The following is a 25,408-nucleotide window of genomic DNA, read 5'->3' as shown; positions in this document are numbered from 1 at the left end:
CTTCAGTAGGTTTCATTACTGGTGAAGAACAATACAAAAATCGCGCAGTCATTCACTTTCCAGACACAAATTCTAAAGCTAAAATAGGAAGTCTGTAGTTTCTCTCTCTCTCTCTCTGGTAAAAGACTTCAGGAAACAGTGGATATTTATAAAATTGTTTGTTGTATTTGAATGCCACACAAAGGTATGTATATTCTTACAGGTCATAAAAAAAAAAACTATACTCAGGAAGGGATAAAAAAAATTCATCAAGATGCAACAAATAACAAAATAACCCAGCTTTTTTATAATGACAAACAATTTCAAGTAGCAAGGAAATACTCTTTCCAATTATACATATAATACTATGTACATTTATAAAACACAGGATGTAACCAGGCTGACCAAACAGTTTAAAACAGTCAGTCACAATTGGTTCAACTTGACAGAATACTCAGCATGCAGAATGAGGCGTACAGTACGTTCCAAAGCCCACTAAGTAATACTTTTACATTAGTGTCCAAATTTCCTTTAATAAGGCACCTTTAAGCTAGTAAAAGTAGTTTATCGTTGATTGTTCAAGCATGGAAATCTTTAAATTTGACTGCACCATGATGGAAGAAAAAACCCAGCTCATTGAACCCACAAAAATAAGTGAAGTACAATTTATCAGGGTGGTAATGACTGAAACCCATCTCAATACTCTTAAAGCTAATCTGTGGATTCTGACGGATTAGTGTGATTTCGAAACATCAACAGCACAACTGACGGACCCATACAGGACAGGATAAGGTTTAGACCAGCTCAAGTCTAATTTCACAGCTGTTTCTCTTGGAAAAGCCTCAGAAAGCAAAACTGAAATCACCACAGTACCTTTGGTAAATGCAAACATAACCAAGACATGTATAAAAAAAACAAAACCAAAAGAAAACAAAGTGATACAATCATTTTTGTCTTATGATGCAGGCATTTTAACTACACATTAACCAAGTACAAGTTTCTTGTACAGACAGTGCATATCAGAGACTGATCACCAGAATAATCACAATGACTCCCTATGTTTAGCGATTTTTCACAGCATGATGTTGACAGTGAAAAACTTAAGAAAAAAACAAAACAAAGAAAATGCCATGAGGTTTCAGTTCATCCGCAGCTATCCAACAGAATATAAAGAGTTTGTTCTTGGCTTTGAAATATAAATTGTACTAGAGTCCTGAGCAGAATCAAGTTATGTTCCAGTGGTGTCAGAGCAAAGTCGGACCGTGCCTGTAAACGTGGAAATGAAACACAATATATTTTCCCCCACATTTTCCCTTACTTGTCGTTGTTTCTTGATTTATTTTTTTGCAAGTGATGGACCAGTGCAGCCAGACAGAGTGAGGAAAAAGTGCTGGAGTTTAATAAATGGGGGGGGACCTATGACAACTGCCTATAAACTCAGAAACCCTGGCTTGGTGGTATACTCGTCTTCTTCATCTTCTCTTTCTAACTCCCCTCCGCTATGAGCTGCAGAGTTCTTCCTCTTGACTTGTTTGCTGGAGGTGCCGCGTGGCCTCTGCATGGGGACCAGAAGGCGGAACCCAGGCTGGCCCTTGAAGGCTGTGCCGGAGGACGTGGTTATCGTCTTAAATGTGCAAGGCATGAGCGGGGAGGAGGCGGAGCATGAGGACGAGGGGCTCACACTCTGGATGGAGGAGTAACCTGAGGAGAAGGAAAACGGCTCCCAACTGGGCTGGTTCTTACCAGCCTCCCTCTCATCTTCACAGAAGCTGTCTTCATCACTGGACAAAGCCCTGCAATGTTCCTGTTTTGCATCTTCAGTCAGTGAGTCCAGTTTGATGGATATCATAGAAACTGTGGAAACAAAACAACAGGTGTCAGAGTTTAGGAGTCCAAACACTTAATCTGGTCTCTCCTTATTCACCAGTGACTGCTAGCTTGCAAGATCCAAAAACAAAATGCTGTTTTTCTTTTAACATACTGCTGATATAACAGTGCTGAGTCATCTCACTTAATATTCAAAAGGATGAGTAACTCAATCATTCATACTCTCCCTTTCACCCACTTTCTTGTTGACACTTACCGTCAACATCTTTCTCTCCCTCACTGTCCTCGTCCTGGTCTCCCTCATAACCAGAACAGGACGTGTCCAGGCTCCAGTCCAGGATGTCACCCAGCAATGTCTCCTCTTGCTTGGACAGCTCTGCTGTGGGCGTGGCCACAAAGCTCTCTCTGCGGCTCTGCATAGCGTCATCCCGTCTCCTTGAGAAAATGCGAACAATAATTGAAACAGCGAATTAAGGTGCAGATGGCACAAACAAGTGCCTTCTGGAGAAATGGATCATAGTTTTCCAACATGCTTGTTAAGATCTGGGAAATCTGGCCACTCACATAGTTATTTTGCAAAAGTCTTTTACAGAATGCTTTTATTTTATCTATATGTTTGTCATCATGCACCCTCTCTGTGCTCCTCTGCCTCTCCAGACATAATGCAGTTGTGCCCACTGACTCATCCACAATGGGGGGGGGGGGAGCCAACAGGCCACGTAAGATATGCTTTTTTTTTTTTTTTTAAAACCAGTTTACCACATGAAGCTTGCATTGACGGTATCAAACCCCATTTGTCAGCAGAAACGTTTAGTTTAAAATTATGTCTAAGGAGTTTCAAACATAACTAAAAGGGAATAAAAGGCAGCTTCTGACCAGTCTGACAGCAGGGAATATGACTGTGGTATGGACCACCCAGAGAAAAATGAATAAATACCACCACTGAGCTCAAGATCTTTCCATCATGACCGTCCACTGAAATCTGACTGCTGGATACACATTGTGTCATAGCTCATTAGCATTTGTGCTAAGTAGTTGCTCATGTCATAGACCATCAGATTTTGGTCCGTACACCCGCCGTGCTGGTACCAAACCTACCTCTTGTTGGTGCTGGTTGGAGAAGCGAGGAAGGCATGGATGTCTGTTGGATGACCGTTTGAACAAGAAGGCTCCATCTGAGGCGCCTCCTCAGGGATCTCCAAGATCTGGCACAATTCTTTATAGTCTGCCACCTTTTGGCAAAACATGCACCATGTCACAAAAATTAGGCTTTGTTGAAAAATTAATATGAAAAATAAATACTGTAAATATAACACGTACCTTTTCTTTACTGATCTGATGGTAGACCTCGTCCTCAAATCGTTGTTTGACCCCGGTAAGAGACACATGTCTATAATCTTTGGGAACATCCTGACTGAAGCTGAAGGAGAGAGAACGAGGAAAAGAAAAACCTTAATCCACTTTCCTTACCACATCACTAATGAAAGGCACAAATCACATTACTTGTCCATTTGAGAATTACAGTTTTTCAGTACATGCCACTATCAAAGTGACTCACCCCGAAGCACGTTTCCGTGACTTACCATGTGATTGAGTGGGAAGACTCACCCCCCCCCCCCCCCCTCCCTCCCCCAAAGAATCTACAGCCCAGATGCCTCATAGTCTTTTACGACTTTGGCCTCCAGGTTAAATTGACAAAAGTCGATCACTTCTTAGAGCATTTTGAAACAACTAAAAACTACAAAACCACTACAGTTCCATATCTTTTGCCACAATTATGACCTTTCCTGAGGTCACAAAAAATATTACATTTAATTTTTACATATTCATGTCATCATGGCAGAAAATGGTACTTTAGAGGTTGGTAGAAAATGTGTTCTTTAACCGTGCTTGGGATACATCACTGGCAACTTGTATAATAGTACTGTCAAGTAGAGAAGCTAATTGCTTGGAAACACTAAGTGAAATCTTACCATTTGACATAGAGCAGCATGGAGAGAGAGACAAGGTCTTGCTTGGAGAATCCTGTGTAGTCAACCAACAGGCTAGGCCAGAGCGGGGCTGCAGAGAAGACGACCACAGACACAAATCAAACGCTACACTTGCCTTGAGCTCTCTAAATATGTTTGACAATGATTTGTGTTCCATGTCTATCTTTAAAAGTAATGGTTGCATTCCGCTTCTAAAACAGGCCGTGTGTTATCTGTGCAGCCGGTGTTATTACCATAGTGATGTAGTGCTCGCGTAAGCAGCAGCGCGGCGCAGGCCAGTTTGGCAGGCGGCGGCGTGGCGAGGGGAGAGTACAGCAGTGACAGCTCACAGATGTAGCTAAAGAGGTGAGTGGTCCTCCTCTCCAGGGGGAGCAGAGACAGCAGAACCTCGCCATAGTCCAGCAGCGTGGGGCACTAGTGTGAAATCATATTTGAAGTTATGGTTTATAACTCCGACAAATACCTTTAAGGGATGTCAGGTTTGGAAATTCGATGTACTCACTCTGATCTTTCCCTCCAGCACAGACACAACCTCCCCCATCATACGAACCAGGTCTTCATATTTATACGTGTTGTCTGTTAGCCAGACAGCTTCGCGTATGGTCAAGATTTCTTTACTCATATAGCTGCAGAAGTGAATAAATAAAACAAATGAATGCAAAGAAATGCATTTAATAGACCACTGGTAATTGGAAACAAACGGCAATAATCTCCTTCAGTCTAGCCATGACAAGGAAAGAAGTAGAATTCTGAGTTAAATGTCCAACAGACACTAAAATGCTGTGAAACATGCAAAGGATTGTGTATTTGTGTATTCTTACCGTGTACAAACTACCATGCAGGCAATTCCAAGTAACTGGAGCCGAGCCTTTGGGACAGAGCGTAGAGCCAAGTAGCGGTCTACACAACCCACTGTCACATGCAGCGTAAGGCTGGAGAAATCCTTCATAGTGGTCACCTCCACAAGCCAGTCGACCAGGATGTACCTGGAGGGAAAAAAGGTCCAAGAGATTTTGGATGAGCAACATATTAGTGGTGTTTCATATCGTTATCTTTCAAATTGTTATACAAGACAACTGAAACACTGAGCCGCCACTCTCTACAGACCATTTAGAAGCACGTGGTTGTGATTCTGTTCCTGCGTACCTCATGGTGTCATTGATGCCTGGTCTGAGGGCACCTAGACTGCAGTGTTGTGAGGCAGGGTGAGCGGAACTGAACAGCTGAGACACTAAATCAGAGCAGGCCTTTGATTCCAGACCTAATGGATTCCCACAGCTGCACACTTTGGCCAGGGAGAGCTGAATAGGATGAAAGCACATATTTACCCTTAAGGACGGAAAAACAATTACCCCAAAGGTTTGCTCATTATGTTATCATACGCTATGATAAAAAGGACAACGGTTAAGTACTATATTGTAGAAAGGTAGTAATGTCACTCCAGCAAAGATTCTAAGTCCCTGAATATGCTTTAATAATTTGTCCAAGTGAACAAGTGGAAATGGAAATGGAAATGGAGGAGAACAACAATTTGTACCATGGCACAGAGGCGCTGGCTGACTCATGGATTACTGCTAATCATCAAAATCAGAGTCATCACTATATTCTTTCAAATCACACACCTGTGCTTCCCAGCATCCTTTCCCAGCATAGTCCCTGAGGGTTCTTATGCACTGGAGGTATCTGCCCGGGTCAGTCATCTGAAAATGAGTAGAGATTCATCAATCAAATCTTTTTGACCACACTCAAAAACCATATTCCTAAATTACAGATTTCAAAGTATAACAACAAACTCACGGCCCCTCTCCGTTTGTGCTCCCACAGCAGGTAGGAACTTTGTAGACAACCAGCTTGTGATGACCGCTCCAGCATCGATACAGCTTCAGAGAGCTTGTCATCCCCCTGAAAAGAAAATCCATGCCGGGGTGAGTGACAGACATCCCATTACAGAAGAGAATGACTAAAATGTACAGATGCTGCAACTGTGGTTGAACTGTGACATTTGCACACAACTACACAATAGCAGAGCACCCAATGCATTCACACTTACTTCAAATAGCTGCAAAACTCGAGCTAGACAGTGCAACAAGGGTCCCCTCTTCTCCTACAGGCAAGAGAGAAAAGAAACCACAACCACTTAAATTATCCAGTGAACTAATGGAATCAATGAATATTCCTGTGTACATTTATTTAAAATGGCCGGAAGGAACTAAGAATCTCTTGGATTTTCCTGAAACATTCATATTGTGCATTGTTATCATAAAACTGCGGTATTACCAAGAATGTGGCCTAATTTTCATATATAGGGGCCAGAGGGAAACCTACCACGTGCTTTTCACACTCCGCCTTGAGGTGGTCAAACACGACTGCTTTGCAGCAGCTCCCTGTGGGTGACCATGGCGGGCGGATGAAGACCCAGATGAAGGGATTGACAGAAGGAGCGCGCAGGGTCTCTGCCAGGCTGAAAAAGTGAGCGGCCTTGCGTCCACAAACATCTGCTCGTCCTTCATCACTCAATAACGCTGATAGAGAAAAACACGATGCACAAATGAGTTTACATGTGGTGTTAAAGGCAACAAACAATGATAAGAGAGCTAAACTTACGGCCTTCGTTGTATAAGTAAGCAATTCCTAGCTTCACAGCAGCTTCAAAATTACCCTTTTCAGCAGCCCTGTAATATGACAGTTCTTCAATAAATCACCCATACGAAAGGACAACACTTTACATCTGAATTTGGGTTTTTTTTTTCAACAGACTGTCAGTCATGCCTGTACCTTTCAAATAGCCATAAGCTGTTGGGAGAAGGCCACGAGTCTCTAAAACTGACCCTCGCCCAAACACTAGAGTGGTTGTCAACAATGTCCCTTAGTTGGGAGTGAGCCTGCAACAGAAAAGAGGACAGTTGGTCAACACCAGGCAAAATTAACTCAACTGGTCACAATGTGTCTGCTCCGTAATATATAAAAAACTGGGACGCCAAGAGGTCAGGAGTGTTACAGTGCATTCACTCACTGCTCTGACAGACAGCAAGTCCTCAGCCGACAGGCACTGGAGAATGCAGAGAAGGACCTCCTCAGGTAGGGACAGCAGGCCGAGGGCCGGTGGGACTCGCTTACGGACCCGCTTCTTTGTCGGAACTGAGTAGCATTTTGAACATCTGCAGTGGAGCACTGAAAGAAAAGGGAAATACTGTATAGAAATTCTGGAAACTCAAAAGGACTCTAGTTTGAAAACTAATGTTTTCAAGCTGTGAGGCTAAGTGAGATGCACGAGAAAACCCTGCCAAAGCCATTTAACAGCTTTGTGCAGACCCCTAAATTGAATTCTCACACTGATGCCAAACAAATATTTGCTCTTAATTTAAAAGCCCAGGGGTGAGATCATCTAATCTGGTTACCGGACCAATGTGAAGGATTCCACATTCAAAAAACGCCTATCGTAAGGGTTCTCCAAATGGTCTGATTAGATTGAAACCAAATGCAATAAGGCTTCATCTCATCTCTGCCAGGGCCATAAAGACAAGATATTACGTAATTAAACAGTATAATTCAGGCTAATATATAGCCAGCTAAACAGCTGGGTAAAAAAACTCGACGTAAGTGAGCGCCTAAATTTCCCTCCTAACGTTAACCTGGCAGAGTTGATGGAATTTTGCATTAATATTGATACTTAACATAGTCAACATAAACAAAAGTATTGTACCACGTATTTTAATAGCTGTTGGCGTCATTAATCTATATAAACTACAGTAATTTACGCCAATACTCAAGTAGCCTAGGAGTCAAGATAGCGAACCGGCAGATGTCTATTTCCGTCGAAACGCAATCATTTAAAGTATATTAACAAATAGCACCCCTGAATTAATTATATATTATTAATAATAGAGATTGTTATAATTCTTAAAGAGTTACTTACCGCCTGCTTTCATTGCAAGTGTAGTATATGTTCTTCCAGCAGCAATGTCTCTGCGCCTGTCCCCTGCGGAGCGATGTAAATACAGCGGCGGAACCAGATAAAACTAAAAGCATAAAAATGTCAAAAGTGTTTTTCAGCAATTTGTGGTGAAGTGATTCAACGCTATGTCACAGCCTTTAATGTACTTCACCACTCTAGTAAATTCACAAGTAGTGAGCTTTCACCAGAATTCAAAATTTTCAGCACGCGGCCCCTCTTGTTAGACCCGCCCTCAATGCTCCTTAACCCCCGCCCATGCTCGCTGTTTAAATTGTTATTTCATTCTGATTGGGCAAAATGGGTGACGCCCATCCGCCAAGTAGCCAGCGTCTCATTGGCCAGCGCATCAAATGGGGAAACCTATTGGCCAAATTTTACGAACTGCGAAATATCGGTAGTTTATTGGTGAACGTCACACCATTTCGAAGTACGCGCTCGCCGCCTAATGGGATCGATTGGCTGAACAGATGACCGTAAAACCCACATGATTCAAACCTTTCTCGAGGATCCTGGGAAATGTAGTTAAGTGCAATCGCCGTTTAAAGGGACCACATTTAAAGGGACAGATGGTTAATTCTACAAAACATTAAAAATCACTAGAAACCATTAAAAAAAAGAAATAGAGGTTTTTAGGAATTCTGAATTTCACCTCAGAATTTTGACCTTATCCTTAAAAATAAAAAGATTTTAATTAAAGAAATCACATAGATTTGGTTTCTCTTTTTGTGTTCTGATATCTATCAAATAGATGTTATATTAGTCTCATTATAAATCCTGCAGATGAAATAACCCGTGCATCCACGTGTGTGTCTTCTTGTACTTGCTACTAAATGAGTACCAAAATCCATATTGTGCTATGTCAATGAATGGTCAGTCATCCAGGCTAAAGGAACCTCTTGGCTTATGAGTATTGGACTTGTGTCAGTTTCAGCCGTTATCTAAAGATTTGTGTGTGCACTTGGTTCTCGTCTGATGACCGTGATGATGACATTGTTGTGTAAAAGGAGACCGAGAGTCTCAAACCCCCCACTCCCCAACGACTCTTGGTTCAGAATCAGTTTCTGTCTCGATGTCTTTTAAATGGCATCATCAACAGTTTGAAAGTGTGAAAGTGTGAAACTTTCTTAGTAAATCTGGGCTATAAAAACCCATTAGTCCAAGTCCACCACAGCCACATTATTATAACGCCTCTCTGGCCTGTCACACGTCCAATGTTGACTGTATTTTTAAACACATAAACTGCATATTGAATCCAAGACTGCACTCGGTCAACATCTGCTGTATCTGGAAAAGATTAAACCTTGAACAGCAATCATTTAAACAGCTCTCTTGGCCTAAGAGTGCTTTCTTGATTGGCTGCTCTTTTTGAGTAGAGTCATAAAGAGGCTGAGCACAATGTAATCAGGTGATTGTAGAGGGCTCACCATTGATCCACACATCAATATTACATTTTGATTTTTGAAAGAAAACACAATGGATGAGCCCTGATTATTTTGTGTTTGTGCTGGATCTGTGAACAAGTCTCACGTGACGTAGAAATAACGATTTTTGTTATCTTCCCCTGGGTTCATTGTGGCGTGCTGAAGTTGGTGCATGATATAATTATCTCCAATCTGGGTGACCTCAGACACAGGGCACACCCTTTTTCTCAACAGATGCAGACATTGTTGCCATAGAAACCCAGACTCCTATAGTCACTGTTTTCTCAGAAAAACAAAGTGATAGTCATCTATCTATCTATCTGTCTGTCTATCTATCTATCTATCTATCTATCTATCTATCTATCTATCTATCTATCTATCTATCTATCTATCTATCTATCTGTCTGTCTGTCTGTCTGTCTGTCTGTCTGTCTGTCTGTCTGTCTGTCTGTCTATCTATCTATCTATCTATCTATCTATCTATCTTCATAAAAGTTAATACATGGCTTGAAAATGAACTCAATTTATTTGAATGTGTTCACATAAATCACACACACACACACACACACACACACACACACACACACACACACACACACACACACACACACACCCACACACAAACTCAGAGGCAAATGTGTTTTGCTGCATAATCCAGGTGTATAATTATGTCCCATCATCATTATTCATAATTTATGAGAATATGTATGCTCATTATACATATTCTGCATACCGCCGGAAGAAATTAAGTTTGAATCAAAGTGAAGAGGAGAGAGTGATAACTTCACACCATGGCTAATGGTGCAGATCAATTGGAAGTTCATGTGGTTTGAAATGCTGATATTTCCTGTCAATTAAAAAGATGAAATTTTAATGTAAGATTGTCTGCAGTTGTGATGGATAGGAGAACGTCACATATTTTCCTCTTAGAAATGATCAATAGCGTGCACGTGCCAGCACAATGCTATCTCACTGTTTGCCAGTGTTTGAAGGATTAAATGAAATGGCTAATCGCGTTTGTTTCTATTATAATTAATGGGATTTCATTAAATCGGGCCAGGCAGGCATGTGCCACCGAAGCAGACAATGCAAAATCCTACAGAGATGTAATTTAGAAACAACAGAGCCGCTGGAAATGCGCTGCTGTGTCCATTTGAGTAATTCAGTACAAGGAAAGTCAAATTTGAAAGGGGCAGACGGATGAGTTGCTCCCATCTGGTTTCCTGCAATCTCTGCTGATCCCAGCAAAGCGAATGACCACTATCTGCTCTCTCTCCCCATGTTGGCTTCACTGATGTTGAGATGGTAAACATGTAAAAACAAGTTTTACTGAAAGAGAAAGCCTTACTGAGTTTCTATAGCAGCCACCTGGTGAAAAGTGCTTAACAAAAAAACTGTTTTTACCATTTAAAAAAAAAGACTCAGAAGAGGATATTAGCTTAAAAAATGTAGTGACTGTAAAGTGACAGTGAAAGGAAAATGTATTGAATTTTAACCAATGAACACAAATCCTTCCACTGAATTTTGAGGTTTTTTGAGGAATTTTGAGTGGTTAGAATCCAGGAATTCTACACCTATATACCAGTTCCTAACTTCCCCCTTTCCCTCTTTTTCTGTAGAAACTTTTTCTGTAGAGTCTAGCACCCATGGAGGGGGACTCAGTATTTCAATGCTAAGATACAAAAAACTCAAAGATTGGATGCTAACATATCTGATGTCATATTAAAGTATTAAAACATGTCTGCGTTTGTTATTGCCTCTTGAGAACAGATTCCTACATATTGGATATTTCTCATATTTGTCAGTAGAGGGAGTCTCATTTTCCACCTGACACTAGCGGGTTTGCTTAGCTAAGACGGTCGAATTCAGCAAATCTTCCAAGACGTCATTATATTCCAATATAAACCAGCAGGGAAGGAATCACAGCTTCATCAAGCGAAATAAAAGTAGAGCATTGCAGGCAACTCAAGTCACATTCATTTATTACAGGCAAAATGTACAGATATGTAGAAATATAACAGTAGAAAATAATCATATATGTACAGCACCAAATACTAGAGGCCGGGCAAATAAACATATTTAATGTCACTCGGTGGAGTGGCAAATAGCTTAGGCAAGACAGCGAGACTGTCTATTGGGACATATAATATTTCCCCTGCAGCTGGGAGAGGTAGATTTTCCCCTTTCATTTTTTTCCAGAAGGCAGAAGGGAAATCGATGTCTGGTACTTCTATCAGTTTTCGTGACATATGCATGATTAAAATGAGCAAAATACAACATGGAGTGTGACTCATAACATTTGAACTAACGCATGAGGCACCTGCCTGGTCAGCTGCTGTCCCGGGCTTATTTAATATGACCAGTTCCCATAGACATATTAAATAAACTCAATCATCCACCAGCATTTCCTGTGAGGTTTACCTTGAATGAAAAAAGGGCTGGCTTGAGTGCACATTATGCATGTGCTTCACCAGCTGATCTATGTTAGCTATAAACATAACAGCCGGTTTTATTACCACCTCTGACACTAATGCGCCGAATTCCATCAGAGCTTTAATAGATGGCACGCCATTCCAGCATAAAAAACCCCAACATAATTATTTCCCCGCTTCTCCTTTTCCATGAGTTCCTCTTAATTTCCCCTTCTTCCTTTTGGCTGTCAACACCTGTGACGCACACATGCACACTAAGCAGGATTTAATTTTTTTGTTGTTGTTGGACAGGTCTGATCCATTGCGCGTATGCTAAAGCTGGGAGGTTAGAAGCATCGACATAACTGGCAAGCTTTTAACATTACACATTAACAACCAGCTTTTGATGCATAGACGCATTCAACACGGCTACTAGGGCGAAATCACCATCAACGTAATCATGATCAATAATGGTTGTCAAGGGTAAAAGCACAATCGGTCACCTGAAAACACAAGCCACACACTACTTTAATCCTTCTTTAACGGCTATTTTTAGCTTCTTGTGTCCACCAAGACGTGTTGCAGGCAAGAATGTTTAAGACAAGGACAACGTGCCATGGGGTGTCTCGTCGGGAGAGCCCGCACACCAGTAGAAAGCAGTTCTTTGCAATAGCTAAAGGCAGATATGTTCGTTCCTTCACTCTGAAAGATAAGGTGAAGGAAAGGGAAAGTCCAGAGTCTGGAGCGTTCTATTTTCAGAGTGACGGAGATTCTGTTTCTTTCCACGATTAGACAGGGAGAGAGAGAATAATCGACTTTCTTAGGCACAGCGAGATAAAGCCAAAGGTCTGGCAGCCTTGATGTCCATTTCAGCGTCTGAACATGTGCATCCAAAGGATGAATGCAATCCATTCAGGGCGATATCACAATGGGTGTGTGAGGGGAAACGAAGGCAAATGGGATGGAAGAGGTGAGGAGAGTAAGAGAGCGGCAGGGTTCAGTTCATATAGAAACGGGGGAATGCATCAGAGCCTTTTTCCATGAGGCTAGCACAAGGCACCACATGGGAGGGGGGGCCTGGGGGAGCAGGATCAGTCAAGTGTTGCACTGACACGTCTCTTCGGTCAGTGTCCTTTAGTAATCCTTGTTGGTAGAGACGAGGCGTCCCGCTGAGACAAGTCCGCTTGCTCGCACATCCAAATGGGCGGTATCGTTTGAAACAACAGCCACTATTGTTGAACCTGACACGCAAGCGGCTCTACAAAAAGTTTCTGTTGTGTTGTCCGTGCAAAACTTTTGTTTCCCAATAACAAGGTTAAAGTTCTTTAACTCATTTCCATTTCCCCCTGTAGATCCCCCCCGCCCTCCCCGGCCCATGGTCTGCACGGATGCCAGTCAGATCCTACTTGACTCGAGTTCCACTTTGCCATTGCATAAAAAAAGCCCCAATCACATTGCTGCGGTGTCACAGGATGAGCGAATGATGCTGGTCGCTGACGCGGGTGCACTGCCGGGTTTCAGGTTGCTTGTTTGGCCCACTTCTGGCCTCTCACGGAGTCACCTGTTCGGGGAGGAGGAATGCTGTCACTGACGTGTTTAGTGACGTCAGCACGGACTCCGACAGCCGCTCTGCATAGCTATCCGTAGTATTCTTGTGCATATGTCAGTGAGGACCCTATGGAGCATGTGCCCGTGCATATTTGTTTTACTGCTGTTAAGTTGTTTTGACACTGGACACTTCTAATGATGCGTGTTAGGTATTTGTGATCATACCTTTCCGATCCAAAATATTCCAGACCTTGCATACAGGTCCTCCAGAGTCCTGCCTGCCTGCCTGTCTCTGTGTCTGTCTGTCTGTCTGTCTGTCCTACCACCCTCGATTACTCTCCAGTAAAAGTTGTGCCAGCGAAGAATTGGGAGGGGGGGATTTAGGGCTGAGAGGTAAAGTGGCAACTTTTATACCAGACCCCTGAGCTCCAAGCCCCAGTTGTGTCTCTCCTGTCAAGGTTCTCTTGCTGTTCTCCCCAACGTGTGCTTCACAGGGGACACTGCTCGGAGTTAAAGGATCCTCCTTCTTTCTTTTTCCTCCTCTTCTTCTTGTGGACAGTCCAAAAAGCGGTGGCCACCAGCAGCAGCAGAAGACCCATGACAAGCAGGACCACAGACACCACTTTGGTCTGAGGCAGGTCATTGTAGGTGTAGGTGACACCTGTCCCAGCTATGCCGATCACCAAAGAGATGATTCCGAAGGGAAAGATGCAGCGGTACCAGGACTTTTCCATGCCGCCGGTGGCCTGAGACAGACGCTCCAGCGAGGAGAGCACCTCAGGCACTTTGGAAGCACCAGCTTCCAGTGATTGAGCTTCCTGCCCAGAACCGGTGTGGGGCTGGTTTTGGCAGGCCAGGTGGCTGGTAGTACAACCCATTCCGATGCTGACGGTTTCCAGATCCCGAACCCAGACTGTAGCTTTGGCTCCGTTCGACCCGTTGTTTGTCAGCCCCAGCCTGGAAAAACAGAAGAAGAAAAAAAAAACAAAGGCAGAAGGAAAAAAGGAAGCTTATATGAGACTGAAGAAATGGCTGAAGCGTGTCAGATGAAGGCTTTTTAAGTCAGCGCTGAAATCCACTCACTTTCCCCCTCTCTGCCTCCTCTGGTCGTGTCTCTGCACACTGCCTGCTGGCTCTGTGGCAGCACATTGTACAATCTGCTCAACATAGTGGTGTGAGATATATGAGGGACAGTGGGAAGGGGAGGAGCCAGCCAATAAAAACGGGCACGTCCAAGCGCTCTGACTGGTCTACTGAGTGTGACATCAAACTGGGAAGTAAGGCGAATACAGACTGACGAAACATGAGGGGAGGGAGGGAAGGCTGCCCCCTCTTTTCTTCACCGTCTCATCTCTGCTTCAAACTCTGCAGTCTTCATTTTATCTGTACAAAACACGCACGCACACACAGGGAACAAAGCATCCTGGAAAGCAGAGAATAAAGGGGAATCCCGCGTCTTATCAGGATGGAAAGCTTATTTACGCTGACATATATTTTACAAGGGAAGAGGAATCACGACTGCACCAACGCAGATGTGTCCCCTCAAAGCAGCACACACACACACACACACACACACATGCGTGAAAACAAATCCTACAACCACCCACGCAGCTTTCATGTGTCACCCCAGCACCGTATGACGCCGATTTGTAGGAGGACAGATAATAAATCATTAAAACATAAGTGAGCTAACCTCCCCAGGTCCAGTAATCTTTCCTATATGAAAGGTAACCTTGTAGTAGTAAATCCCCCCCCGCTGCTGTTTCCGCCCTATGAAAATACGATAAAATCCTGGCAGGTCTTCTCTCAGATGGCTAATCTCCCTCCTCTGCAGTGTAAATGCTATATTCAGAGAGCCGAACTCACATGTTCACCATTCTTTTCCATCAAAATATAACAAATAATATGTTGCTGTTAATTCCATAGTTGGTTTGCAATTATGCATCAAGGTTAACACATATGCTTCCTGTAATTAGGAGAAATTGTTTTTCCCCGTTTACCATGTGTTGAATTCAATCACACATGCAAAAGAAAACAGAATTCAGCTTCATTAATCATAACATTCAATCAACACACTTTAACATCTCTGCTGATTGAAATGCTGCAGTAAGTTCCATGTCATTCCTGTTCTTACGTTTACATCCAGATGAAAACCAAACTGTATAGACTGAAATTTTTAATGTGACTGATACCGTTTATTCATGAAATGCTGCATTTGGATTGGTTCTTGGTCTGAGCTGACCTGAGTGGTGCCTCCAACAGCGAGGACTACAAGTGTTGGTGCAATCTTTTTGAAATGTTTCACATCCTGTCTATTTTCTTTTAATTCTTAGGAGGTGCACAAACCACAAAGATTTAATTTAATTTAATTACGGGTTTATTCGACATGTGTCCAGTATGTACTTCTAAAGTGCCGCCTGACTTGAGCAACAGCAGGGGTCCTGTGCCTAAAAGGACTCTGGCTGCCGATCAAATGATTGAATTACCGGTACACGACTCATATTCTCAAACAAAAGCCAAACATGCCCCCATTTGCACCAGAGGATTGCTTTATTTAAAAGAGTAGATTATTTGCTCAAGCATAGTCGATGGAGGAAAATGGATTCTAGTAGCTGAAGGATGGGGAAAATCAAATAAGCTCTAATGAAACCTGATCGATGAGCACAGCGGTGGTTACTGCCGGAGCTCAGTGGGCAACACCGGAGTAAATGGAGGGAACTAAGGAATTTACAAAGGGGGGGGGTGTTGTTGAAGAGCAAATTTTGAGAACAGAAGTGGATTCTTGGTAGCACCGTCTGGTTTCTGTGGACCTGCACTTGAATGAACTGCACTGAAAAACAAAAGTGTTAAGGAGGATAAAAAGGTTAACTCCGTCCCATTCTGAGTGCAAGTGTGTGCATGAGGTGGGAATGGAAAAAGCTCCTTCCTGGGAAAATCAAACAGCACTAGTTCTTCCACAGAGTGACAAAACGAGGCGTGGGAAAACAGGGACGCGGGCGTGAGACCCGGGTAACCTGGGCAGGGCCAGGCCGTGGTGGAGGGAGCAGGAGAGCTGTGCTGGTGACAGGGTGGACCGGGCAGCAGCTGGTGTACGCAGGCCACAGGAAAGCTGAGCTGCGTGGGCGCTTCCCCCTCTGGGAAGCATTGATGAGATCTGGAAGATGCGTTCCTGCCTTCTCCTCACCTTCTTCCTATCCAAGACTGTATGGGCGGAACACAAATCTGCTACAGGGGACCTGGCTGCAATCCACTGGCACCGAGACGCTCGTGTTGCAGGGACATTTGAGATTGGCGAGTTTAATGTTGGTTCAACCCTTGGTCCCTTGTAGACACAAGTCAGAGAGAGTGAGGCTGATCATCCTTTCATCCCCCCTCCTCACAGAAACAAATCACTTCCTGCTCGAAGCACGCAGAGAGCGTGCCCACCTCCCCCACAAGCAGATTGTCCCTGTGACTCAGCTGACTCGGGGCAGTATGTGTACGCCGGCATGCTGCCGCAGGGGGCTCAGACACCCACGCCATGCTGTGCGTGAACCCAGCGCCACCTGTAGCCCAGTCTGGCAGCAGCCCGTGCCATCCACACGTTGTGTGTTGGAAAAAGCGGCGTCTTTGGCCTTGCTAATCTCCTCCCGCACACCACGTACGCTCTCGCTTCACTTAGGAACTGTATTGTGCAAGACAGCCACAGGAAATAACAACTTGCTCAATGCTTAAGCTCTATTACAATATATAATTAGTTGGTTGTACTTGACTTCAGCAGTTGGGGGAAAATTATACTAACAGCACTTTAACAATTAAGAGGAGCAGCCTTCAAAATAATGTTGATTCAAGGGTGACTGACTGTCTGAGGGTTATCTTTGCACCAGACTTGAATTTAAATAATATATACATAATTATATTGTTTTTGCGTGTTGGATACATCCTGCATTATGTGTACGTGCACAGACTGAAAAGGATCACTGTGACATGTTATGTCAGCAGTCTGGGTCAGCGTCCACCACGATAGCAGGAAAACGCAGGCCGCCTTCACCCAGCAGGGAGTACACGTCTCTCAGCACGCTGCTGCTGGGACGGCCAGAAATGATAGAGGACAGCTGGGGGGTCAAAAGATCTGACAGAGCCTGCAAATAGAAGAGGAAGAGTCTGTTGTTTCCATTGAGCCTCTGACAAAGTGGAAACCTAGCAGGTGCTTGGAGAAACCTTTACCTGCTCAAGGCAGCTCTCCTGCTGCAGCAGCGCCACCTCTGACCTCAGCTTCTCCAGCTCCCGGAGCTCCGCCTCGGTCCTGTAGGTGACAGTTGTGGGCAAGGGTGCGGCCGTTCCCTCTCCCCACGAACCATTTGCTTCGGCGGGGCAAAGGCAGCCTTTGTCTGGTCTCCATCGATCCCATGCTTTCCACTCTGATGGAAAATATGGTTATTTTTAGAAACCCAGTGTGAACACTCATAGGCCAAAATGTTTTCTTTCTGCTCTGCCGCCTCAGATTTAAATAGCCTGGCCCTTGTCTTTGTCTTTTGAGTAGATATAGAACCCCACCGTCACGGTCGCGGACATCTGTCAAGGCCACAAGAGTTTTAATGTGGACCCATTGTGACTGTTATCATTTTCCAAGAATCCGACTGGATAGACTGTTACTGTTTACTATTAGCCAAATGATGTGAGCACACGTTGATGACGAACATCCTTTTTAGCAACATGTGATTGCTGCAGTGGCCCTGCAGATGGTAAAAATAAACCAAACTGTCTCCCTGGTGGTGATACAGTCATAATAGTGGTGTAACATAGAAAGCCCATGAGGATTCAGTATAACTGCATCACTGGGAATCACACGGTAATCAAATATTCTCAGTTATCAGAAGTTATCTCTTCTTTGTCTTTTTAAATATATATATATATAAATACAATTATTTTAGGTCTGAATCTATGGGTTAGAAAGGAAACACATTAAGTCCCACCTTGTTTCACTTGGCTGGCAAATTTTTGGAGCTCCACTGCCGTCATCTGCAACGTTTCAAGTGTCTCACCTGTAAGACAAAAACATCATTGAACACAACAGTCAGTCAATGTAACAGTAGATGAAATGCTTTGCTTCATCATAGTATCCTGTTCCTGTGAAGTAATTAATTAAATAACTAATATTCTTTAACTCATAAACTACTTAATTAATGTATTTCGTGTTGCAGCTATACCTTTGTCCAGGCCTTTACACAGATCTTCTGTGACTTCTGAGGGCTGTCTGTCCAGAATTTCCTTTGTCCGGTAGCACTGAGTCAGGTCAAGACCTTGGAGAGTCAGTCTGTGGAGCTGCTCTTGGGTCTGGTTTGGACTGCCACATGGCCAGTCCTCTGGGAACTGGAGGGATGGGGAGAGGGTGTCAGTCATTATTCATGCCAAGAGTACGGGTATTTACCCAAATGTTCTCTGTACAAAACAAAAACAAAAGTGGATCAACATCTGTGTTCGGACAAGTCAGAAACTAGCAGGAAGCCTATTTAACCACATGAGAATACCGTAGTTCTCATCCTCTCCAAGAAGCGACTCCTCCCAGCCTCAGGTTTCCTTTGTGAATCAGCAACCTTTTCCCACAACCTTTTGAGAGAGACAGACTTAGTTCCAACGTAAATAGCATCATGTCCGTTTGATGAATAATCATTTTGTGCACCTGTTTTTTTTCCTCAGAAGGGCCTTCCATTTTTCTATTTCATCAGAAGCTGTTCTGTCATGGCAGCAAAGAGTTAGAGGAATTTCATTTACCGGTAATTTATCCATTCATCCAGGCATACAGAAGCACCTGTTTTGTTGAGGTAAACTTGGACGTCCAGGTTCCACTGTGCCTAAAACCCGTGCCGTGTTATTTGAAGCAGACGTGGAGACAGTTGCAGCGTTGCCAAGGTCGTTGCCACTCAACACTTTGCCCTTTGTAACCTTCTCTTTAGCATTTAGGGCTGAGTTGTGTAACTGACCTGAAGTAAAAGAGAAAATGCTGAGTTATTCTAGGTTGTAAAATTCCTGCAGGGTTTTCTATATGTTATGATTAAGCAAAGTCCACAGTTATTATTTTACAATAATGTAAAGGACCAGAATGTACCAGAATGAATTGGTTGTGTTCTGTTAGAACTGGCTGACTTTGAGGCTGATCTGGAGCTCTGCTTCCCTTTGGAAGGGGCAGATGCCAGGGGGCCTTCTTTGCGAACAACAACAGCATCTTGCGTTTCCTTTGGAGTTAAAGATGGTGTTTTTGAGTCTTTTTTGGAAGGTCCGTTGCCAGCACGAACCTTGAGGGCTTTCTCCAGTGCTTGCTCAAGCAATTCAATATCCTTTCTCTCCCTGGCTGAGGCACCTGCATCTGACGCAAGCAAACATGATTTATCTTTATTATCATTTCATGTGCAATAAAGGAAACAACCAGATGCATCTAACAAACAGTCACAGTTCATATCTAAATAAAATAGAACTGGACATCTAACCTTATATTATTAGGATTATTATTGTATGGTATACAAATACCTGCCGAAGCATCGCTGGTACATTCTGGCTCCTGATAGCAAGTTGACGATGGTGGGGATGATGCTCTATGGAAACATACAACATGTGACTACACACTAAAATTAACACCATGAGCAGGGGTGAGTACATATACACGCATGAACGTGTGTTATATTGAGGGTCTTTGTGTTTTAAGACACCATGTTCTATTATAACACACCATGTTCTAAAATAACATATTTAACTTTTAAACGCATAAAATGACTTAAGCGCTTCCTTAAGGACTAACATGTACTTTCCTATTGTTGTGGAGTTTGTAATTGTAATATAGCCCTTAATCAAAAGGCACTGCTGGGATTCGAACCCAGGATCTCCTGTTTACTAGACAGGCGCTTTAACCAACTAAGCCACAGCGCCAGATAGCGGCGACGGATCGAACTTATTCTATGAATATACTCCACAACCGATTAGTTATACCAACACATCATATTGCGCCTGTCGTATTTCGGAAAAATATACTTACAAGCTTTGTAATATTTCTCTGTAGACTTGAATACGGTCGTTTAAATGGGCTTGCTCCGCTTTACGGGACTTGATAGCTTGCTGGATGGACGATAAAAGTGACATGTTTGCTCCAAAATTCACCCCGCAGACTTCTGCATGCAGTCGGTGTTTAAAAACAGAGAAACTTTTGGTTTAGGAACACAAGTACTAAGTACAGGCGTAAAAGGGTCGCATAATTCGGGGTGGCATTTGGGGGGAACATGTAGCTCCCTCGTTAGTTACTCCTCGCTGGCTTTTTTTCAGTCCAGTTCGAAATGGAACGGAACGGATGCGGAAGTAACCTTTCCAGGAAATGTGGAGAGACGTGAGAAGGTTTCAGCAAAGGCTCCAAGTAGCAAAATCTACCCACTATTCCGTGGGGTGATTTTCCTTATCCCCAACTTTGCTTGTACAATTTGATGGAAGATTCTGAGGAATTATTAACCTTCGTGCTGTTGCATAGGGAAGGCGGGTGCATAATCCAGAGGGCACTTTGCGTGATTAATTATGCATGACAAAGAGCAGAGATATCATACGAGTTAGTATTAAACATTGTTTTGGTCCCTTAAAGGTCCTCTCATGAAATACTCTACATTACAGTGGGATTTTAATGAGTCTTAATGACCAAAATGCCATACTCACCTTGTTTTTGCTGTAATTTGTCAGGAGTGTTTCAAACATCAATTGAAATGTGAAATTAGACTCCACTCCCCATCTCAGAGTTGGTGTTCAGTGTTTGCAAGGCAGCATTATTTTAAACCCATCCATCACAACCTATACAACATTTCTGCTATTTTTTCAGAATGCTGTGAGAAAACAGCTTGCTTGCTGCATAGGAGGCAAATGAATCATCTTATTTGTTCACCCCTGAACTGGCCTCCTGTGGCGCAGCAGCTGTGGGGAACACATTTACCTCAACGTTACTTGTGAGCCATCTGCCAGAGCGGGATCCAGTCACTCATGTCCAGAGAAACAAGCTGCACACAATCCTCCGCCAATGAGCAACTCTGCATGGGGACGTAAACAACTGCTTCATAAATAATTCAGAAACAGCTTGTATGAGTCACACACATGCATACAAGACAATATTCTGTGAGCTGTTATTGACAAGATTTGGGACCATCTCAGGCCAACAACCTGTTAACATGGAAGCACTTATTGTAATTACACACATACTCCGATGCATTCCCCATTGCAGCTCTGCTGCAGGCAACCAGAATGAATATGACAAACAGTCTGCTTCGATGAAAGAAGACAACACTGAGCCAATATTGCTTTTGGAAGCAAGAACTTGTAAATTTCCTAAAAGGATGATATAACGAATGAGAGACTTATAATAAGTCATGTATGACTTTAATGAATGGTAACATGAAAAGTTGCACAAGCTCATTACACTGAAAACAGTAGGCATGTGGGAAACTCATACAGGTAATTCCTCATGTTTTCAAGGCACTGCAAGAGTGTATCAGATAAGACTGACATCTAGTGGCCATTCTCTTCTAACTTCTCATTCCTTCACCCTGGTCATTTTGACTTTGAATAGACCAATTTAACATTGTGCCCAATGTGAAGGTGAGGGTCTAATGTTTTCTAATATGTTTCAGCTGCAGACATTATTTACAAAAACACTCATTTAAGGATTCTCTAAAGTTATAGATAATAAATAAGGATTTTAAACAAACAAATAAAGTCGTTTTTCAGCACTTCCTGTGAAGATGTGCCTGTCGGCCGGAAGGGGGCGTTGTTGGACCGACAGTTCCCTCCTGGACCTTCTGTCCAATTTATGTTCATTGGTTCCGTTATTGTTGGGGAAAAGGTTTGTAATGACACTGTAATAAACCTGCGTTTTAACTTGGGAGTTAAAATGGAGTTCGAGTACAAATGCTTCGACACGTTTATGGGATGCAAGGACGTCTATCCGGCCTCAAGTTTGTTAGCTTGAAACGTTAGTTAGCAGTTAGCCAAGTTAGCTACGACCATCCCGTAAAAGTTACGTGTTGCTGACTAAATAATTTTAGGACTTTAGATGGCGTTCCGTGCACGAACAATAGGGAATACGTTCATTAGTGACCGCGCGGGAGCTTGATTGAATTCTTTGAACTACCTTTTCCAGACAGCAGAAGCCAGACAGGTTTGATATGTGGTAAACACTAGAAGGCCTGTTGTGTGTCATACTGTATGTGCAGCTCTTTGTTGTGGCTGCTATTGTTTGTTGTTTACTGCAGCCTTTCAGATGAAGCTAGTGTCGCCTGACTGATGCAACATTTACTCTTCGTCCTTCAAGGTCAAACCTTGAAGTTGCTGCAATCCTGAAGGAAACTGCACGTCTCGGTAAGAGCTGTGACTAATGATGGTTATTTTAGGCTGTTTATGCTATAATGTTCTAGCCTAGACTAGCTAATAATTGATGTGTTTTGGACCACATCATGTTCAATTTGTCATGTTGAATATGTACAGTCGTGGCTAGAATCTCGTGACATATTGCACAAGTGTTTTGGAATGGTTGTTTAAAATAGACATCGATCCTGCTTGTCCTTGTTTCAAGGGCAAATGCCAAAACTTTGAATTTATTTGACAAGTACATCTAAATTCCAATGAAGTGGCACTTATCAAACCACCTCCACCTTTTTGCCAGGCTGAATTAACTATAGGCGCGGTCATCAGAAGATGGAAACGTCAACGGGCACATCCCAGGGATCAAACCCTCCGTACGAGGACAAAGATGCCACCCTCAGGTAAATAGCCAGTAGGTATGGCGTCATCTTTGCTTTGTCAGTGGTCACAACGCTCAGTCTCTCCATCTTACTAAATCTAGTCCTGAAGATCTGTCCGAGATGCTGGCAGCAGGGACCAAGGAAGTTCATGAAAAGGCCGAGAACACCCAGTTCGTGAAAGATTTCCTCAGGGGGCGCATTAAGAGAGAGCTTTTCAAGGTTAGCCCGCAGAAGAAAAATCCCAGAAATGTTTACCATTCGAATGTATAGATTAGCAAATAAATCCAATGTTCTGTGTTTTCTGCCAGCTTGGATCTGTGGCGCTTTATCACACCTACACAGCAATGGAAGAGGAAATTGAGAGGAACAAAGACCATCCCCATTTTGCCCCCTTATATTTTCCTGCAGAGCTGCACCGCCACCAGGCTCTGGCCTGTGACCTTGAGTACTTTTATGGCCCTAACTGGCAGAGCCAGGTGACGTGCTCGCAGGCCACCCAACGTTACGTGGACCGCATTCATCAAGTAGGCCGAGAGGATCCAGTTCTGCTGGTGGCCCACGCCTACACCCGCTACATGGGGGACCTTTCTGGGGGTCAGGTGCTGAGGAAGGTGGCACAGAGAGCCCTGAAGCTGCCACCTACTGGCGAAGGTGTGAAATTCTATCAATTTGATGCCATCCATAGCGCTAAAGCCTTCAAGCAGCTGTATCGGAGCCGTATGAACGAGCTGGACCTGGACATGGACATAAAGAAGAGGCTGGTGGAGGAGGCTGTCAAGGCTTTCCAGTTCAACATGGAGGTAAGAGGCTAAGAACCAGTAGAAGAATACGAGCAGATCTGTTGTTACTTTGCCTAACGTGAGCGTTTTCCCTCCTCAACCGTCTCCTGATTGTGGTGGCAGGTGTTCGAGGAGTTGGAAGAGGTCGGTAAAACCATCCAGGATGACCTTTTGGACGCTGGCATGCCCGTTCATGGAACACTGGGGGGCGACATCAGCAAGTGTCCTTACTATGCTGCCAAAATGGGTACGCAGGAGACTCACCCCGCTTTCCATACGCTTACGTTCCTGCTACATTTGTGTTCTGCCTCCCTTTGTCACAGCGGCGTCCGGCGGCACGGCGTACGTCGGTCAGCTGGCGATGGCCGTCCTCCGACACCCTACGGGGCAGGTCCTGTTCGCCACATGGTTCGCCGCGCTGGCTGGGTTAGCGGCGTGGTATCTGATGTGAGGCAGCCGTCACCCCGGCACTCTGCGGCTGCTATGAAGCAGGTTCTGCTGGCTAAACATGCACATTAAGATGATGGATCGTGGACCATTAATCTCGTTTTAATTTCAGTAATGCTACATGTTAGCTAGTACTTCTAGCTGGCAGGAAATGGAACTGGGATGCTGTTTTTATTGAAGCGACCCATAAACCCACCACTATATTAACTCTGCCTCATTCTCCTCCTGCCATTCTACTCCGCTACCTCCTCCTCATCAATCCTGCACCCGTCCACATGTAACTCAGCATTTCTACACATTCTCGGCTCCTTCACTGATGTTGGCCTAGAGCTTGGGCAGCCACTTTCCAGTTAAACTACACTCGATGCAAATCCGTGGTAGCCAAACATACTGTGCATATGTTTAGTTCATGGGTCCAGTGGGGGTTTTGCTGGCCAGACTACTGCTGTTGTGGTTATTGATCATTTACCGAGGCTGTAGTCTGAAATAATAACACGCCCGCGGTGGTTCATTGTGGAAAATATGTCCCGATACTGTATTTATTCTGTTGCTGATCCCGCAGCTACTCCCAAATGCAGCGACTGTGTTTGATGTTTAAATCTACTGATGCATGTTCCGATGCGAGCTTGGAGATTTAAACGCTCGTATTATGTTCGGTCCAAATGACCCGTGCCACAAGAGCCTCTGTCAGGATGGAGGTGTTGAAGGAAGCGATTGCAGCTGTATTAAAAGGAAAAATGTCTATTTTATTAACAAAGCCACATAAGGAGCTGATGTTGATATATCATAGATACAACAGCCTCAGTAGTGCTGTCTAAAACGCTCTTTAATACCGTACGTGTAACGGTACAGTGCACACTTAACATTTTACTGACAGTGATTCTTTGCTGTGCCCTCTTCTGTTGGACTTGCTCAACACCAAAGGAAACGCTGGGTAACAGTTTCATGGAAGCAGATGCTGATTTCTACGGTTTAAGCCGCACTTGTTTTGTATCTCAGGTTTGTGTTCATTCTGCACAGGAAGGAGCGATGCAGAGGCGCCAGGACAAAGTTCTGTTTGAGTGATATTGAGCTGAGACCTGCGAACGAGCTGTAGATTTAACCTCGGATTAAAGCGAGCGCTTTGTTTTGGGATTTCTTTGCATCGTTACTTATTTTGCTCTTGGTTCTTTAGTGGATTTAACTTGACAGAAGCTTTACGGTTGTACACTCTGATTACTGATGTGATGTCTGTAGAGTATCAGACACCTTTTCATGTGGTAATGAATAAATTCTGATTTCCTACTTTGTCCCAATGACTTTGTTTT

The 25,408-nt window shown here is 43.6% G+C and overlaps 4 protein-coding genes and 1 non-coding gene across 9 annotated transcripts; 1 reads left to right on the top strand and 4 right to left on the bottom strand.

The window, feature by feature from the left end:
- Positions 1-61: 61 nt before the first annotated feature.
- Positions 62-7,992, bottom strand: ccnf (cyclin F). Of its 2 annotated transcripts, XM_011603981.2 has the most exons (18): positions 7,938-7,981; positions 7,714-7,816; positions 6,811-6,968; positions 6,573-6,679; positions 6,402-6,469; positions 6,123-6,319; positions 5,848-5,901; positions 5,595-5,699; positions 5,420-5,497; positions 4,944-5,098; positions 4,619-4,783; positions 4,300-4,423; positions 4,031-4,211; positions 3,780-3,867; positions 3,127-3,226; positions 2,905-3,038; positions 2,063-2,241; positions 62-1,833 (listed from the first exon to the last, which is right to left on the bottom strand). In XM_011603981.2, exons 2-18 carry the CDS (start codon positions 7,724-7,726, stop codon positions 1,409-1,411), a joined length of 2,331 nt encoding a protein of 776 aa, XP_011602283.1. In that variant the 5' UTR covers positions 7,727-7,816; positions 7,938-7,981; the 3' UTR covers positions 62-1,408. The 2 variants fall into 2 exon arrangements, with proteins under 2 accessions (XP_011602283.1, XP_011602282.1); XM_011603980.2 differs by having other exon boundaries at positions 7,714-7,992.
- Positions 7,993-11,138: 3,146 nt separating this feature from the next.
- Positions 11,139-20,473, bottom strand: tedc2 (tubulin epsilon and delta complex 2). Of its 3 annotated transcripts, XR_964552.2 has the most exons (12): positions 20,142-20,472; positions 19,640-19,704; positions 19,221-19,478; positions 18,924-19,095; positions 18,795-18,848; positions 18,643-18,721; positions 18,322-18,484; positions 18,088-18,156; positions 17,339-17,532; positions 17,052-17,253; positions 14,216-15,962; positions 11,139-14,089 (listed from the first exon to the last, which is right to left on the bottom strand). XR_964552.2 is itself a non-coding variant. In XM_011603977.2 (10 exons), the coding sequence occupies exons 1-10, from the start codon at positions 20,243-20,245 to the stop codon at positions 17,107-17,109; spliced, it is 1,305 nt and encodes a 434-aa protein (XP_011602279.2). In that variant the 5' UTR covers positions 20,246-20,471; the 3' UTR covers positions 15,492-17,106. The 3 variants fall into 3 exon arrangements, 1 of the variants encoding a protein (XP_011602279.2); XR_003888535.1 differs by having other exon boundaries at positions 14,216-17,253; positions 19,221-19,472; positions 20,142-20,473; XM_011603977.2 differs by lacking the exon at positions 11,139-14,089 and having other exon boundaries at positions 15,492-17,253; positions 20,142-20,471.
- On the bottom strand, positions 13,621-14,010 carry LOC105416448 (transmembrane protein 100). Its single transcript, XM_029836693.1, has one exon. It carries the CDS (start codon positions 14,008-14,010, stop codon positions 13,621-13,623), a length of 390 nt encoding a protein of 129 aa, XP_029692553.1.
- Positions 19,962-20,035, bottom strand: trnat-agu (transfer RNA threonine (anticodon AGU)). Its single transcript has one exon. It is a non-coding gene; the product is annotated as a tRNA-Thr (tRNA).
- Positions 20,474-21,870: 1,397 nt separating the features above from the next.
- On the top strand, positions 21,871-25,383 carry hmox2b (heme oxygenase 2b). Of its 2 annotated transcripts, XM_003964645.3 has the most exons (7): positions 21,871-21,977; positions 22,446-22,492; positions 22,797-22,896; positions 22,977-23,094; positions 23,184-23,675; positions 23,778-23,901; positions 23,978-25,383. In XM_003964645.3, the coding sequence occupies exons 3-7, from the start codon at positions 22,829-22,831 to the stop codon at positions 24,103-24,105; spliced, it is 930 nt and encodes a 309-aa protein (XP_003964694.1). In that variant the 5' UTR covers positions 21,871-21,977; positions 22,446-22,492; positions 22,797-22,828; the 3' UTR covers positions 24,106-25,383. The 2 variants fall into 2 exon arrangements, with proteins under 2 accessions (XP_003964694.1, XP_029692283.1); XM_029836423.1 differs by lacking the exon at positions 21,871-21,977 and having other exon boundaries at positions 21,995-22,492.
- Positions 25,384-25,408: the final 25 nt, after the last annotated feature.

The sequence above is a fragment of the Takifugu rubripes genome, chromosome 5, assembly GCF_901000725.2.
Source record: "Takifugu rubripes chromosome 5, fTakRub1.2, whole genome shotgun sequence".
Lineage (NCBI taxonomy): Eukaryota > Metazoa > Chordata > Actinopteri > Tetraodontiformes > Tetraodontidae > Takifugu > Takifugu rubripes.
The sequence above is the reverse complement of the archived record's forward strand: the minus strand, read 5'-3'. Positions and strand labels throughout refer to the sequence as shown.